The 16,828-nt window shown below is 37.6% G+C and overlaps 1 protein-coding gene across 6 annotated transcripts in view; it reads right to left on the minus strand.

Annotated features, from left to right (window-relative positions):
- The window catches only part of CERKL (ceramide kinase-like), a 201,187-nt gene that overhangs the window by 47,936 nt on the left and 136,423 nt on the right, over nt 1-16,828 (minus strand). For 2 of the 6 annotated variants that reach the window (XM_006864010.1, XM_006864011.1), the window contains exons 4-5: nt 14,976-15,039; nt 7,707-7,849 (exon numbers count right to left, since the gene is read on the minus strand). The exons of the other annotated variants lie outside the window; for them this stretch is intronic. In XM_006864010.1, coding sequence (XP_006864072.1) covers nt 7,707-7,849; nt 14,976-15,039 — 207 coding nt within the window. The remainder of the gene's footprint in view (nt 1-7,706; nt 7,850-14,975; nt 15,040-16,828) is intronic. 6 annotated transcript variants of the gene reach the window in all.

Raw genomic sequence — 16,828 nt, forward strand, 5'->3', positions numbered from 1 at the left:
GGAGAGCAGGACCCTACCCAGAGAAATAGTGGTGCCAGAGATGAAGGCAGAGATGATGATGTGGAGAGATTGAGTAGCTGGGGTCTCTAGACCCAGAAAGGGAGAAGGGCTGTGTGCTGACAACCAAGGGGCAGGCTTGCAGGGTATACCCTTTTGTTGGTTGTGCCCATTCCAAAGGGAGGTGACCGAATTGAATGTGAAAATCATCGAATAATATCATTAATATTGCATGCAAGTAAAATTTTGCTAAAGATACTTCAAAAACACCTGCAATAGTATATTGACAGAGAATTTATAGAGGTTCAAGCCAGATTCCGATGAGGATGTGGAACAAGGGATATCATTGCTGACATCAGATGGATCTTGGCTGAAAGCACAGAATACCAGAAAGATGTTCATCTGTGCTTGATTGACTACGGAAATGTTTTCTACTGTGTGGATCACGAAAAGCTATGGACAACATTGTGGATAATGAGTAATCCAGAAAGTGCTCATGAAGAACTTGTACATAGATGAAGAGGCAGTCATTCAAACAGAACAAGGGGACATTGAATGGTTTTAAATTAGGGAAGGTATATTCTTTCACCATACTTATTCAATTTATATGTTGAGCAAATAATCCCAGAAACTGGGATATATGATGAAGAATGTGACATCAGGATTGGTGAAACCTTGCTTGCTGAAAGCCAAGAGGATTTAAAACACTTATGAAGATCAAAGACCACAGCTTTTTGTGGGGGTTGCACATTAATGTAAAGGAAACAACAATCAAGAAATCAAATGACGTTTTGTATCAGGCAAATCTGCTGCACAGGATCTCTTCCATGTGTTTAAGAGCAAAGATGTCAGTTTAAGGACTAAAATGTGCCTGACCGAAGCCATGGTATTTTCAATAACCTCATTACTGTTTTGTACTGTCATCAGTATGTCAGTATGGGTTTGAACTGACTCTAAGCACCTAACAACAACAACAATACCACTCTTAATTATTTTACCCTTGATTAGGTTATCACAGCAAATCATATCAAGAGAAATCATTATATAGCTGCCACATTACATTACATAACTGCCAATCCACTGAGAATAATGACCCAGCTAAATTGGCACATATTGTTTTAGATGGGGTAGGGGAGGTATGATTCAATCTATGACACCTGGATGGGTCAATCAGGCACATTTCAGTGTAGTCCAAAAAGCCTATGTACATTTAAAAAAAAAAAAAAAAACTGAAATCAGCTGCTGATGAACAAATTTTGACTCATAGCAAACCCAGGTGTGTGCATTTTCAGTGGCTAATTATTTTGGAAGTAGATTGCCAGGACCTTCTTCCAAGGCACATCTGAGTAGACTAGACTCTCCAGCCTTTTATTTAGTAGCCAAGGCGTTCAACTATTTGCAGTACCTGAGCATTCTCCAATGTAAACCGTGGCAGAATAACTTATAATGAGTTCAGATAGCATCACTTTGACCTGATATGTGCTTGGGTGACTCAGTTGTAGAAGCTGAGGCACATTAGCCACTATAAACCAAGACTGACCTTAAAATCATTACCATCTCATCATTAGATAGCTATCTAAGCATTAATGATTGTCAGATTCCTAGTAAAACCAATGCAAAAAAAAGTAGAGTCCACCTTACTCAGTTGGCAAATACTCATTCACTAAAAGGTAATTATGTAAATTATGCTCTAACTCAGTAGTTACAAATCAGGCCTGTTCAAAACTACCAGCTGTTCCAAGGGAGAAAGATGAGGCTTTCTGCTCCCGTAAAGATTTACAGCCTCAGAAACCCTGTACAGGGTCGCTATGAGTTGGAACCGACTCCATGGCACATAACCACAACAACAACAACTTCTTACTCAGAGCATGGTCCACAGTCAGCAGCATGGACATTATTGGGAGGTTGTTAAAATGCTGAATTCCAGGCCCCACTCCAGACTGACTGAATGAGATTCTGCATTTTGAAGAATCCCCAGGTGATTTACACACACAATATATTTTGAGAGTTACACCTCTAGAAAAGCACTATTCAAAGTCTGGTCCATGGATCAGCAGCATCAATGGTACCTAGAATCTCATTAAAAATACAAAATTAGGAATCCCACCTCCAATTGATACAATTGTTGTTGCTGGTAAGTGCTGTTGAGTTGGTCCCAACCCATAGTGACCCTGTACAGGATTTCTGAGGCTGTAAGTCTTTAGGGAGCAGAAAGCCTCATCTTTCTCTCATGGAACCACTGGTAGTTTTGAACTGTTGACCTTGAGGTGAGCAGCCCAACTCATAACCACTATGCTACCAGAGCTCCTTAATCAATTGGAGTATCTAAAAAAGAGACTGGTTGTCTGTGTTTTAACAAGTTTTTATGTTGATTCTTGTATGCCTTACTCAATCTGTATGCTGAGCAAATAATTCCAGGAGCTTGATTATATGAAGAAGAATGTGGCATCAGGATTGGAAGAAAATTCATTAACAGCCTTAATAGCCTGTGATATGCAGATGATATAACCTTGCTTGTTGAAAGCCAAGAGGATTTAAAATACGTACTGATGAATATCAAAGACCACAGCCTTTTACATGGGTTGAACCTCAGTGTAAAAGAAAAAAACAAAAAACAAAACATATATATATCATAACTAGACCAATAAATAACATCAAGATAAATGGAGAAAAGATTGAAGTTGTTAGACTCCATTTTGCTGGGATCCATTATCAACACTCATGGAAACAGCAGTCAAGAAATCAAGTGATGTATTGCATCAGGCAAATGTGCCTCATAAGACCTCTTTAAAGTGTTTAAGAGCAAAGATGTCAATTTTAGGAATAAGGTGCGCCTGACCCAAGCCATGGTATTTTCAGCAGCTTCATATGCATGTGAAAGTTGGACAATGAAAAAGGAAAACTGTAGAAGAATTAATGCATTTGAGTTATGGGGTTAGAGAAGAATATTAATAGTGCCATGGACTGCCAGGAGAACAAGCAAAAATCTGTGTTGAAAGAGGTACAGCCAGAATGCTCCTTAGAAGCCAGGATGGTGAGACTTTGTCTCTCATATTCAGACATATGATCAGGAGGGACCAGTCCTTGAAGAAGGACATCATGCTTGGTAAAGTGGAGGGCCAACACAAAAGAGGGAGACCCCCAATGTGATGCATTGGTACAGTGCAGCAGCAATGGGCTCAAGTGTAACAATTGTGAGGTTGGCACAGGACTAGGCAGTGTTTCGTTCTGTGGTGCATAAGGGCCTTATATGTAGGAACCAACTCCATTAACATTTAACAACAGCAACTTATAGGCCTTATATATGATAATATGTACTATAATAACCTGTTATGCAGTGAATTTTACCCAGTTATCAATTGCCCCAGCCTTTTCAGTTATACTTTAGCCATCTACAGCCTGCCCTTTGGCTATGTTGTTGGGTTGTTGACTGCCAACAAGATGGTTTTGACTCATGTTGACCCTGTATAGGGTTTCCGAGGAGCAGCTGGTGAGTTTGAACCATCGATTTTTCAGCTAGCAGTCTAGTGCTTACTCTACAGGCCACCCCAAGACCCTTCTGGCTATCTAACTGCTAATTAATTTGCAGTGGGTGTAGAAAAGAGAGGAGACAAATGAACTTTTTTTTGCTTTTCAAACAGATTTATGGTAAAGGTTTTAGAGGAGGCCACATAATTACAGTGAGTTCTTTAGCATTATCGATAGATTACAGTAGCCCATAAAACATATTTCCTCCTTTACCATGGCTAATTAGTAGTCGATATAGAAGTGTGCATCTAGAAAGGCTATTTAAAAGCATAATGTAATGTTATCATGTACAATAGAGAATGACACATATCATGACTCAAAAAAAAACAAAACATTAATTTCCAGTGAATTGGAAGTATGCTGAGTACGACCAAGCCCAATCCTTTTTAGAATACTGCAGAATTCCTTGCAACTTTTCCTTAGTTACGTGGAATTTGGCAGTGATAGGAGGCATGCGCGTAAGTCAGAAAAAATAGTTTATTCATATTCTATTCTGATTAAGCTATACCTTAGTCCTTAAATGCAGTGTCTTTTACACAGTGAAGCAAAAAAGGAAAGATCACAAGGAGTGTCTACTTAAAATTGTAAAGCTATGTTGCGGCGGCTATTGGCCTTTGAGTGAATTCCAACTCACGGTGACCATATGTGTCAAAGTAGAACTGCACTACATTGAGTTTTCAAGTCTGTGAAGCAGATTGACAAACTTTTCTTCCTAGGAGCCTATGGATGTTTTTCAAAGGCCAACTTTTGGGCTAGTAGTCAAATGATTAACTGCTCCACATAGGGATTCCTGTAAAATTATTATTGTTGTGGTAAGTGCTGTGGAGTCTTATTTTGATTCGTAACAACCATGTATAGGGTTTCTGAGGAGCAGCTGGTGGGTTTGAGCCACTCCTACAGCACTACATCAGGAGTCCTGTAAAACTATGTTGTTTTTGCCACGTGCCTTTGAGCTGATTTCAACTCATAGCAACACTGTATGAGGCTTCCAGGGAGCAGTTGGTGGGTTTGAACAGCTGACCTTGTGGTTCCCAGAGTTGATCCTACAGCGTCACACCAGGAGTCCAAAAAAATATGGAATACTTTATGAATTTGCATGTAAAACTACAGTTGGTCCTATATTTTTGTTTGGATCCTCTGAAAGATGGATCAGATTTTGTTTCATGAAATTTTGTTCCATTTGAAAAGAAGTCTGCATACCAAAAGAACATGCTGCTCATATAAATAACAGTTATGTAATTTTAACATTATCACAAAAGCTATAAATGCTCTACCTCCAAGTAAACATTTTTATTAGCATGAAAAGTTATTTTCTTAACACTACCAACTCCTTGGAGTCCTGATGTGGTGCTGTAGGCTAATGCATCAGACTGCAAAGTCATTTGAATTGCAATGCCTGTGGTTCAAGCTCACCAGCTGCTCCAGAGAAACCCTATACAGGGTTGCTATGAGTCAGAAAACAACAACAAAAACCAATTTCTTTTCCCAGCCTTTGCAGATCTGCTGAAATGTGCCACATACCAAGAACAAGGATGGAAGGAGCAGCTCATATAAAATAAGAAGGCTGAAAGTATGAGGCAGAAACCACAGAGGCAAAAAAGAAAAGAAAACAAAACAAAACAAAAAACTGTCCTTGGACGCGTGAGCACTTCTGCAGAACAATTAACTTAATTAACCAGACCCCATGAATATTCATAAGGCTGTTAATGTCTCCCACATCCAAACAGATAAATGTGATGTAATGACTTCCTAGTCAAGCATATCTAAAATTCTCATGAAAACTGCACCTACACTTTGGTTCTTTGCCTGAAATATCATAGAAATTAACAGTCCCTCGGCAATATTTTATTCTCCTCAAATTAATTGGAAAGCATGCATTTATTTATGTGAACTCTGTAAGACTATATGGTTCACAGCCATCAGTATGTGGATTGAGCCTTGTTTTACAACAACTGGATTGCTTTTTTATTTTTATGACCTTTCAGGCTTTTTTCTCTATTCTCCCTCCCCATCTCCCCTTAATCAGAATCTCTCTGTATAGTTCCTTAGCACCAGTTCCCATAGCAACAAACACCATTGCTAATGGCCAGCAGTTCAAATACAGCTTTCCCACATCTGATTCATTTGAATCTGACCATAATTCAGAGGCTTAGTCTGTTGGCTCAGTGGAGTAATTTACTAAACATTCCCTCTGGGTGTCTCTTTCCAGGAGGCAAATGGCTTCAAAAGCAGACTGTCTCCTTATGTTTAAAAGCTCAGAAACTTCCTGCCTACCTCTTGTTCCCATTTCTGTAGAAGCCGTGACTAGGCACACAGCCCTCACAGTGAATACTTCCCATATATGAGTTCTTCCTGTTAGTGGATGGAACCAGTAAACTGCAACTTATATAAAAGTACTAGAGTTTTGGGCACTATGTTTTATTGTTGTTAGGTATTATTAGGTCAGTTTCCACTCATAGGGAACCTGTATAGGGTTTTTGAGAAGCAGCTGGTGGATTTGAACAGCCAACCTTGTAGTTCACAGTCCAGTACTTATCCTGAAGTGCTATGTTACAGAGCCTAAACAAAAAGCCTCAAAATTTCTACAAATATCTATGCATATAGAACACTTTCAAAATCAGAAACATGCTTTAAAAGGATAATTACCAGTCTTTGCATATCAAATGCATAGGTCCTATCTTTTTACCATGGAAATATAACAGTTAATGAATAATCTAAGGGAAAGAAATAGTGACTTTACATCTAATTTGCATGGTGGGAAACATTGGAAAGATTCCACCTTCACGGTTAAAGCTTCTAAAATGACACAGAAAGGTCAAAGTGCTGGCCCAAAATTCATCTCTCTCTCTCTCTCTCTGTCTCTTTTTTCTTCCTCTGAGAAGTTATTTTGTTTTCTTTACTAGAGGTTACTGTGGGTTTTCTTCCATGTGTTTTAAAATTAATATGATATACCCTCTTAGCCTTCTCCTTTCAATTTTTTGCTTTTATGAAAGGATTTATACTACAAGTGCTCATTTGGATATCTTTATACTCTAAAAACACATTTGTTCTTTGTCAGTTTAATAACAATACTAAATATATTAACATCCACGCTAGATGAATGTAGTTATCAAATGGATAGAACATTGATTTTCTTCAACCATATTCATTTTCTACTTTCATAGGAAATAGCTTTTTTGATTTCTTTTAGAGATAATAATGTGTGTGATGCTTCAAAAATGGGTAAAGTACCAATTTCCAACACTACTGCTTATTCAAACAATAATTTTGAGTGAGTGGGTTGTATCACATATAAACATCAGAAAATGTGTTCTTCATTTGTTGACTGCAGTGTTGCTGTTCTCATCTCCACTTTCTCCTGCCTGCTTCCCCTAACCATGATGCCCCATTCAGCCAATGGAACCTCCTAGAAAAAGCTCATGTCAAGTCACTCCTTGCTTTACAACTTCCCAATGTTCCCTTATCAGCATTTGATCAACAAATACCATTCAGATTCTTAACTGTGGCATCCAGTTGCCTCCAAAATTTTGGGCTATTTTCACACTGTTCTCAAATGCGGAATAGATAGTTTTTTATTCTTCAAGCACTGCTGGATTTTCTTGGCTTTACTTTTATTATCTTTGCAGCCAAGAAAGTACCACTCATTTTCTTAGACCATGTTTACTTATTTGAAGGTCTAATTCAGGAATTATGAGGTCTTCTTGGTATTCACCCACTTTTAATAAACGTTATTGAAGGCTCATTCTACTCTACTCTAGATGCTAGAGATACAACAATGAATAAAAATATAAAAATGTTTGCTCTTAGCAAACTCATCTCCCAGCACTTGGCTTCCCCTTACAACCTTCCAATCAGAATGAATGCTTTATATAGAATAATAATAATCCCATATATTGGTTATTTAACTATGTACTAAATTCTTCATAAGCACCATCTAATTTAATACTACAACAACATTATAATGAAGTGAATAAATATTATCCCTATTTTTCAGATTGGAAAAATGAGACTCAAAGAGATTAAATAACTTGTCCAAAATCTCATCTCTATTAGTGGTGAAGGTGAAAGTTAAGCCTGGATGTCTCAGAATCAGTCCATGTTACACTATCTAGGTTGGGAAGTAAGAAATGGAATGATGGGAGGAGAAGTTCAGTTGAACAAATCTATAGTCACTGCCTTGCCTGCTGGTATTACTCCAAGAGGAAGCTGTGCTCTGACAGGGGTCCCAAGTCTGTCTGGTTCCACTCCAGCATTCATCTGGGCTCGAAGAAGCAAAGCATGGGCTACTTCACTGGCAGATCCATCTCCTCCAACACAAACAACCCTTGAAGAAAATAAATCAAGCTAAACGATGAAAAAGCTCAAAATAATTGGTAAAAACTCATCAACTCTAGACTTCAAAGTTTTTGTATTGATTTTATATATTAATGATTACTCGCTAACAGTCTCAAACAGTTTTGCATACGTTAGATGAATAAGACCCTTCCACTATACAGAGAAATTTTATTTCGCAAAAAGAATGTCTAGATACCGCATGTTAACAAAGTAATTTTAAACAGATGAGTTTGTTATTGTGGCTAGATGCTGATTAAAATTATTTAGTCACATTAATCCAAAAATGGCTTAACAATGATAACATATTAAATCAGCTATGACCTGTACATTATTCTCATTTTGGCTATGTTAATATTCTGTCATCTGGAATTTCTTTGACTAACACAAACCAAAGTCATGAAATTCTGCTCATTCTCAAGTTAAAAGACATCATAAAAATTGTGTGAAGCATGGAGCTTAAATTTAAGTACTGCCAATTAGTATAAGAATGTAGTCATTGCATACTTGAACTAGTTTTCATCTCATTGGTAGTATGCTATATTATTGTTGTTGTTAAGTGCTGTCAAGTTGGTTTTGACTCGTACAACCCTGTTTAGGGTTTCCAAGGAGTGGCTGGTGAGCTGGAATCACCAAACTTGCAGTTCAAACTGACCTTGTAGCCCAGTGCATTAACCAGTAGTGGCACACCATTCATTATACGTAATTTTGCATTGACATCATTTAAATTAGTGTCAACACCCTTTTACCCTAGTTGTTGTTGGTGGTGGCGTGCCTTGATGTTTATTCTGACTCATAGTGACCCTGCATAGGATTTCCGAGGCTGGGAATCTTTACGGGAGCAGAAAGCATTCTCCTGAGGAACCGCTGGTAGTTTCGAACTGCTGACCATGAGGTTAGCAGCCCGACTCGAAACCACTACGCTACCAGAGCTTCTTTTACCCTAGTTAGTACTACTAATATTTTTTTAAAGACACCTATAAAGAGAGAAAGCGAGAGAAAATCCATGAAAGTACTACATAAGAAATTAGTGAGTTGTTTCATAATCATTTATATTCAAAAGATATAAAATAATCATGTCAAAATGTCATCAACTTACTCAAAAGAAAGGATATTTCATGCTACTGAAAGCAAAGGTCTCGAACTCAATGCCTACAAAGCCTCAGCAGAAATGGAAGTTATGCGCAGTCTAAGGTTGGGTATAGTTTCTCAGCATAGCTCATTCAGATTACGTGGGAGGCAGGCCTAGCAGAGCTAAATCTTCTGGATATCACAAGAAAAGGTATTTTGTTTTGTTTTATTATTAAAAAAAAATCTTTTTGTAATGAGCTAATTTAACTGCATTTCTAATTAACTATACTTGGCTTTTTAATGAGTTACTCCAAGACACAAATAATTAGAGTAACTAGTCCTTTATGTAAGTATCTATTACTTTTGTTTTTTGGGTTTTTTTTTTTTTAGAATAAATAAACTCCTTCTTGTTGTGATATTAAACAAAATAAATCTATCCAAAAGGGTACAACTAGAGGTTAGGTCTTGGTGTGGCGCTGTATGGTAAGCACCAGACTGCTAACCCAAGGTCAGGAGTTCAAACATACAACAACAGAAGTTAATACTCACATTCTTTTTCAAAGAACAATGAGAAAGATTTATTCCTAAAGCATGTTTTATATATTTGTCCATCAACCAACGTTGTTGTTGTTAGCTGCTGTCAAGATGATTCCAACTCATGGCAATCCCTTAGGTCAAAGTAGAAATCTATCTTCTGGTTTTCAAATAGTGTAGTGGTTACAAATCGGGCTGCTATCCTTAAGGTCAGTAGTTCAAATCTACCAGCTGTTCCATGGGAGAAAAATGAGGCTCTCTGCTTCCATAAAGATTTACAGCCTTGGAAACCCTTTACAGGGTTGCTATGAGTCGGAGCCAACTCCACGGCACGTCACAACAACAATCTTTCAGAAGCAGATTGCCAGGCTTGTCTTCCATTGTTTAACCATTTGCGTCACCTAAGGACATTTGTGAAATATTGAATATATTATTTAATATGTTTGTTTAGGCTTTTTATTAATTAATGAAAAGAGATTTTTTTTAAATTTAGTTACTATGATTGCGATTGTTTCAAATGTAAAAGTAGACTTTTGTAACAAAAGGAGGGAGTGGTTGAAATTGTAGTCTAGTACAAGAGCGCAGGACCCTGGGACCATCAAGGGAGAAGAGTGGAGAGTGGGACCCTATCCAGAGAAGCAGTGATGCCAGAGATGGAGGCAGAGACAATGTGGAAAGATGGAGCAGCTGGGGACTCTAGACTCAAGGAGGAAGAGGCTGTGTGTTGGCAGCTGGGGGCAGGCTTGTAGGGTATGCCCTTTGGTTGTTTGAATGGTTATATACACCTGAGTGCTTCGGTGTACATCAAAAACACACACACACACAAAAAAAAAAAACCAGAGGAAATGGAAGCAAATGCTGTTGAGTGATCATCTTGGAGGGAATTGACTGCAGTCACTACAATGATATGAAATATGACAGGATGAGTGTGAAGCTGATGTCCTCCCATGTAAACTATCACTCAATTCACAATAAAAACTTTTAAAAAATTAGTAATAAAGGTATCATGGTCAATTTATAAAATGTTAGTATTAGCCAATGTATTAGCCAACTCTGTCTAGATTATTAATGGTGACTCTCTAGTCATATGAAGAAACAGCCTACTCATGGATACCACAAGTAGCTGACAATATATAATCTGAAGCTCCGACAAGTGGATCTGTGAGCGTTTGCTAGGACATCCTAGAGTGGTATACCAGCTGTCATGGATAGTGATACACTAGTCCTCTTGGCTTTAAAAATAAGTCAGAATCTATCTTCATAAAAACATATAACTCATTTAAAATACTTTACAATCTCTGCAGATAACACTTCTGGTGTGGCTCTGAGGGTTAATGCACTGGTTTGCAAAAGCAGTTTGAACCACAGGGTCAGCTGTTCAAGCCCACCATCTGCTTCTTGGAAACCCTCTACAGGGACTCTATGGGTCAGAACTGACTCTACAGCACTTAACAACAGCAAGCATTATTTACCCTATCATTCCATTATTCTGAATAATACATATAGATTCTGTCTTTGATATTAAGCCCTTGATTTGGTTTAGGTCTAGAAACCTTTAGATGATTTTCCAAACACTCCCTATCAACAGTTGTCTAGAGTCAGACAGATGCTTCAGGCTACAGTTCTCTTAAGGATGTGAGTTTCTTTCCTATCATAGTACCATAGATCCTTAGGGGTTTCCTCATCCCATCCTTAGATCCTTTCTATGTTGTTGTTGTTGTTAAGTGCCATCGAGTCGGTTCCGACCCATAGCGACCCTGTACAAGGGTTTCCGAGGGTGTAAATCTTTACGGGAGTAGAAAGCCTCATCTTTCTCCCGTGGAGCAGCTGGTAGTTTCGAACCGCTGACCTTAGGTTCGCAGCCCTATTCGTAACCACTACGCTACTCAAAATGTTTTCTTGTAGCCTCTCTTTGAATAGGGACAGGGACCTTACCAATGTAGAATATTCCATTTTTGGTAGTCCTACTTATTAGAAAATTGTTCTTTTGAAATGCCTTGTGAGACTCTTTCCACTGTTCTCCTCATACATTTCTCTATGTAATTGTAAATAGTAAAATTACACTTTTATGTAGTGCCATATCAGTTCCTACTGGAGAACTGAGCCCACAAAAATAAGTGAACTGTTTAAAGTATCTTAGAATATAGGTAATTTCTGATAAAAATTTAAAGTCTTTAAAGTCCTTTAGGGTAAGAAACAGTTGAATCAAGGAAACCCAATTCAAATAATGATTGGGCCAAACTATTTGGTTAGCAAAAAAAAAAAGAAAAACATGGGTACTGATTAACAAATCCGCATATCTTTTAGAATGACGCCACAAGATAACACCACTTCCTTCTTAGCACTGTGCTAATGAAAATTAAATATGTTCCAGGAAAGAGAAAAATATTACTATATTGCCCTTGAACAATATCCTTGCTTCAGTCTGCAAAGGCCTTAATCCTTGACACGCTCTATTAGCCTAGTTACCAATGGTAGTGGTTGTTAAGCACCGCTGAGTCGGTTCCAACCCAGAGTGATCTTGTATAGGAGCAGCTGGTGAGTTAGAACCACCTACCTTGCAGTTCAAACTGACCTTGCAGTCCAAAGAATTATCCTTCAACACCACACCAGGACTCCTAATTATCATCAATACAACATATTTCAAAAACTACATTCAGCAGAACACTTCATAATGCTGGTGGGCAACATCAACTTTAATATTGTTTGTTGTTAAGTGCCAGGGAGTCAGTTCTGACTCATAGTGAGCCTGTGGAGAGTGGGTGGGTTTGAATATCCTAGAGCACCACACGAGGACTCCCTAATACTGTTAACATCCACTAATATCATTTATATTATCATGTTTTGAAGTAAGGATTACAGTGCAGTCATCCTCATTGCACTGACCATTTACTTGGGGTTAGGCAGTGTAATAAGGCAGGTAGTTAGTGGACATGCTTCCTCTATTTATGTTTCTTAAATATTGTAGTGCATAATAATGCCCTAAATACAGCCTATTAATCCTTCTGTCTTCCTCTATGTATAAAGCTCTGAAGTAATCTCCCACTTCATACCCCTTACCTTCAATATTTATTGCCATCCAGATTTATTCCTTCCAATTACAGTCCCTTTGGATAATCATGTTTTACTTACCAAGCTTTTTTCTTCACCAGCTCCTGTTTTTTTTGTTTTTTGTTTTTTTTTTTTTATCAAAAAAAAAAAAAAAATGTAAGCATTTCTGGAAAACAACCCTGAAGATGCTCCATTTGCCTGGCATTACTTCCCTCCTTAAAACATTGTGACAGCTCATTTGGAAGATTCAAACCTTTCACTCTGGTTGAAAGACCCACATGCTCTTCCAAATGTATGGGTCTTTTGTTGCTCCATCACACCCACCCCATCACCCTGGGGCACAAAAGAATCCCTACACCTGCCTCTGTTTAAAACACTCAACTATCCACAGTTAAAAACACAAAACTCTTCCTTAAAAAGATACACTCACTTTTATTCTTCTGTGGCACTGCAAGATAAGTCCAGGACTCCTGATATGGCACTGTAGGATCAACACTGCACTGCAAACCACAAGGTCAGCAGTTCAAACCCATCAGCTGCTCCTCAGAAACCCTATACAGGGTCGCTATAAGTCAGAACTAACTCAAGAGCACTTCACAACAATGGCTATAGTGTTTTGTAAAATAAGCACTGGACTACTAACCACAAGGTTGGCAGTTCAAGCCCACCAGTCACTCCTCAGGAGAAAGATGATATCTGCTCCTGTGAAGATTTACAGCTTCACAAACCCAAACAGGATTTCTGTGAGTCAAAACTGGCTTAACACCTCTTAACAACAGCAGCATTTTAACAAATTGATTCACCTAATTTAAAAAAGTAACAATATGTCTTGTTTCTAATATTTACACACCACTGTGGAATAAGCATTGAGTTACTAATCATAGGTTGGTGGTTTAAACCCACCAACTACTCTGTGGAAGAAAGATGAGGCTATCTGTGCCCGTAAAGATTTACAATCTTGTAAACTCTATATAGGGTCCCTATGAGTCACGTTTGACTCGAAGTCATTAGGTTTGCTTTGTTTTTGTTTTGTTTTGTTTTTTGAGTCATCGCTAAGGAATCCTGGTGGTGCAGTAGAGAAAAATTGTTATTATTGTTGAGTGCTGTGGAGTCAGTTCTGACTCATAACGACTCCGTATAGGGTTTCTGAGGAGCAGATGGTGGGCTTGAACCATGTTGTAGCAGTTCATGTTGCTGACTGAAAAAAATCTGTTGGCTTGAGCCCACCAGCACTGGTGGAAGATAGGTGAGGCAGTCTGATCCCACAAAGATTTACAGGCTTAGAAATCCTCTGGGCCCGTTCTACTCTGTCTGGTGGTAGGGTTGTTATGAATCACAACAAACTCAATGGCAATGGTTTCATTTTTGAGCCATCTCTACATGCTCCAACAATGCAATGTAGACAATGGTTTTCAACATCTATTATGAATAACTCACCTACTTCTTGTTATTGTTAAGTGCTGTCAAGTCTGTTCCAACTCATAACAACTCTGTATAGGGTCCTGACGTGGCTCTGCAGAAAAAGTACTGGACAACCAACTGAAAGCTTGGTGGTTCAAATCCACCAACTGCTCCTTGGAAACCCTATACTGAATTGCAATGTCTCAGAACTCACTCAATGGCATTTAACAGCAACAACATGGGGTTTCTAGGCTGTAAATCTTTACGGAAGCAGAAAGCCTCATCTTTCTCCTGCAGAGTGGCTAATGGATTTGAACTGTCGACTACTTGGTTAACAGTCTATTGCTGATCCTACAACACCACTAGCACTCCTATTCACCTACTAGGTAGTCACTAAATGATAAGATCATTAAAATTAGCCTCTCTTATCTAGTCTGAAAAGAATATATCTGTTTCATAAAACTCCCAGATCAATCAGTCAAATTAGCCTGTGGATAGCTATCAAAACCATCAAAATATCTGCTAATGAGGATCATAGTATAATTATTCCATACGATCCAACTGATATCTTCTATACATGCTTTTCCAGATATTTATTTGGTTAAAGCCAAGAATTAAGGATTATAGACACAAATGTATGCACAGTAGGTAACTTTAGGGTGGTACACTGATTTCCCACTGTTTATAAAGAGATCTCTCCTTTTTGTTTTGTTTTGTTTTCCTGTGCCAATTCCTGACAGGTGGATAGCCCTGTCATTTATCATCATTGCTAACATATTCACTGGAGTCCTGCATGGTGCTATAGGATAAGCACTGGACCTCATGGTCAGATTAAATTGAAAACTCACCAGTCGCTCCTCAGAAATCCTATACAGGGTCACTATGAGTTGGAACTGACTCAACGGCACTTAACAACACCAACAATTATATTAACTATTGTTGCATATGTAATAAAATAAAATCTAATTACCAGCATCATGAATATCTAAAATTCTAGATCCCAATAAATGCTAAAATCTAACAAAATGTAATAACATAAACTGAGAAGTAATTGAACATACCCATCAAAACCTTGAAGCTCACATCCTTTAAGTATTGATAGAGCATGGCCTTCATATTCCGTTACTATAAATTAAAAAAAAAAAAAAGCACAAAAAGTGAAAGTTTAAAACTACACTTTTTAACTTTGCTTGGCAAATACTATGATAAACATATGGTAAGTCATAAAACAATGTTTATTCTTGAATATTTATATTTTAATCATGGAAAGAGAATTAAGAGTTGGCTGCCTGGTGTATTTGATAGCTTTATGTAAAATAGGGTCATATACTTGTTCTAACTACATCAGTCATTTGGGGATATTCCCCATATAGTAATTTCATCATTTATCTTGGTGCCTGTCTGCTTTATATTCTCTAAATAAGACACATTTTCTTTACATCAGAAACCTCAGAGCAGCAGTATTTTGAAAATAAGGTATATTCACTGGCATCAAATAGTCAATATTAAATAGCTTTGGCAATCTTAAATAAATAAATCAATTGGAAGGCTAATATGAGATTTATTTGCTAGAAAAATGTGTGTTTGGAACAGCTAGACTAATAAGAGAAGGAGGTGGATGTGAAAATATGAAGCAAAGCTAACATCAATGACAATAGACCCAAATTCAAGAAGGAGGGTGGCACACAGGCCACCAGATCCCAGATCCTCAGAGGAAATAAATCTGTCACTCCATGTCGCTGTCGCCACAGTCGCTGATGCCCTATGCAGTATTGTAAATGCCAGTGAAGATGGGATAAACTGGCACACTGCAGATGGCACCAAGAATCACAACCACATTTAGCATTTTCTAGAGTGTCTCTGCCAGAAGAGACAGCCCAGCTGTATCCACCCATCAAAGATTTCTGCTGACTGACATGATATTGCAGATGGAATTTTTGTGTAAGAATGTGCATCATTATATGCAAGATTACATTAATCTTTCATGCCTGTCTATCCCTGGTGCCAGCATGGTTCAAGCTTTTCCTACAATGTTTTTAGAAATTGTAAAAAATTATTAGTCTTGGTGTCTAAAGGAATAATTCTGTATCCAGCAGTGTTACACTGTAATTCTCCCCTGGCTTATTCAAATGCTGCTAACACTCACATGAATAAAACTTTTCTCTGTGTTAAATTCTAAACAGAAGCTATAATAAAGTGAAATATAAAATATTAATGAAGTCAGAAGAGTAAGTTAGCATTAAAGATTATGGGCTGATCATTCATTTACACTATAGCAAGTAGTTGCAACCTTAAAAATTAAGAAAATATCTTACATGCACATGTTAAAAGTAATTATTACATAATGTAACTGTAACATTATAAAAAATCTTTATGCTGGGAATCAATTAATCAAGTCTGGCTTTTCAAATCCAATACAAAATAAACTTTAAAACTATGCTATGGCTGATGCTATTTATATTTACAGTAATAGTCTACAGTTTCCTTTGATCTTTTCAATGGAGTTGGAATATGCAAATTGTTCAAGAATAGTACATTTTTTAGTAACATTATAAAACATGAAAAAAATTTGACCAGTTAGCTCTATAAAAATATGTTAGCATAATGAACAAAATGAATAAAGCCCTTGGTTTCAGAGACTTTATATTCTACAGAGATATAAGCAATACATACTAATAAAGGAATAATTATGCAATATAAGGTAGCAATAGTGACTATGAAGAGAAATAATGCACAGCAAAGGATAGAGAGTGGTTTGAACTATATTCGGCTACAGTAGAAGGAACTATTATTAATATTGGTTCTCAAACCAGCAAAATCCAGTTCAAATCATTATTGTTGTATTGAATGTATCGTCAGGTGCCATCGAGTGACCCCATGCACAACAGAACGAAACAATGTCTGATCCTGGGCC

The sequence above is a fragment of the Chrysochloris asiatica genome, unplaced genomic scaffold (genome assembly GCF_000296735.1).
Source record: "Chrysochloris asiatica unplaced genomic scaffold, ChrAsi1.0 scaffold00059, whole genome shotgun sequence".
NCBI classification, from domain to species: domain Eukaryota; kingdom Metazoa; phylum Chordata; class Mammalia; order Afrosoricida; family Chrysochloridae; genus Chrysochloris; species Chrysochloris asiatica.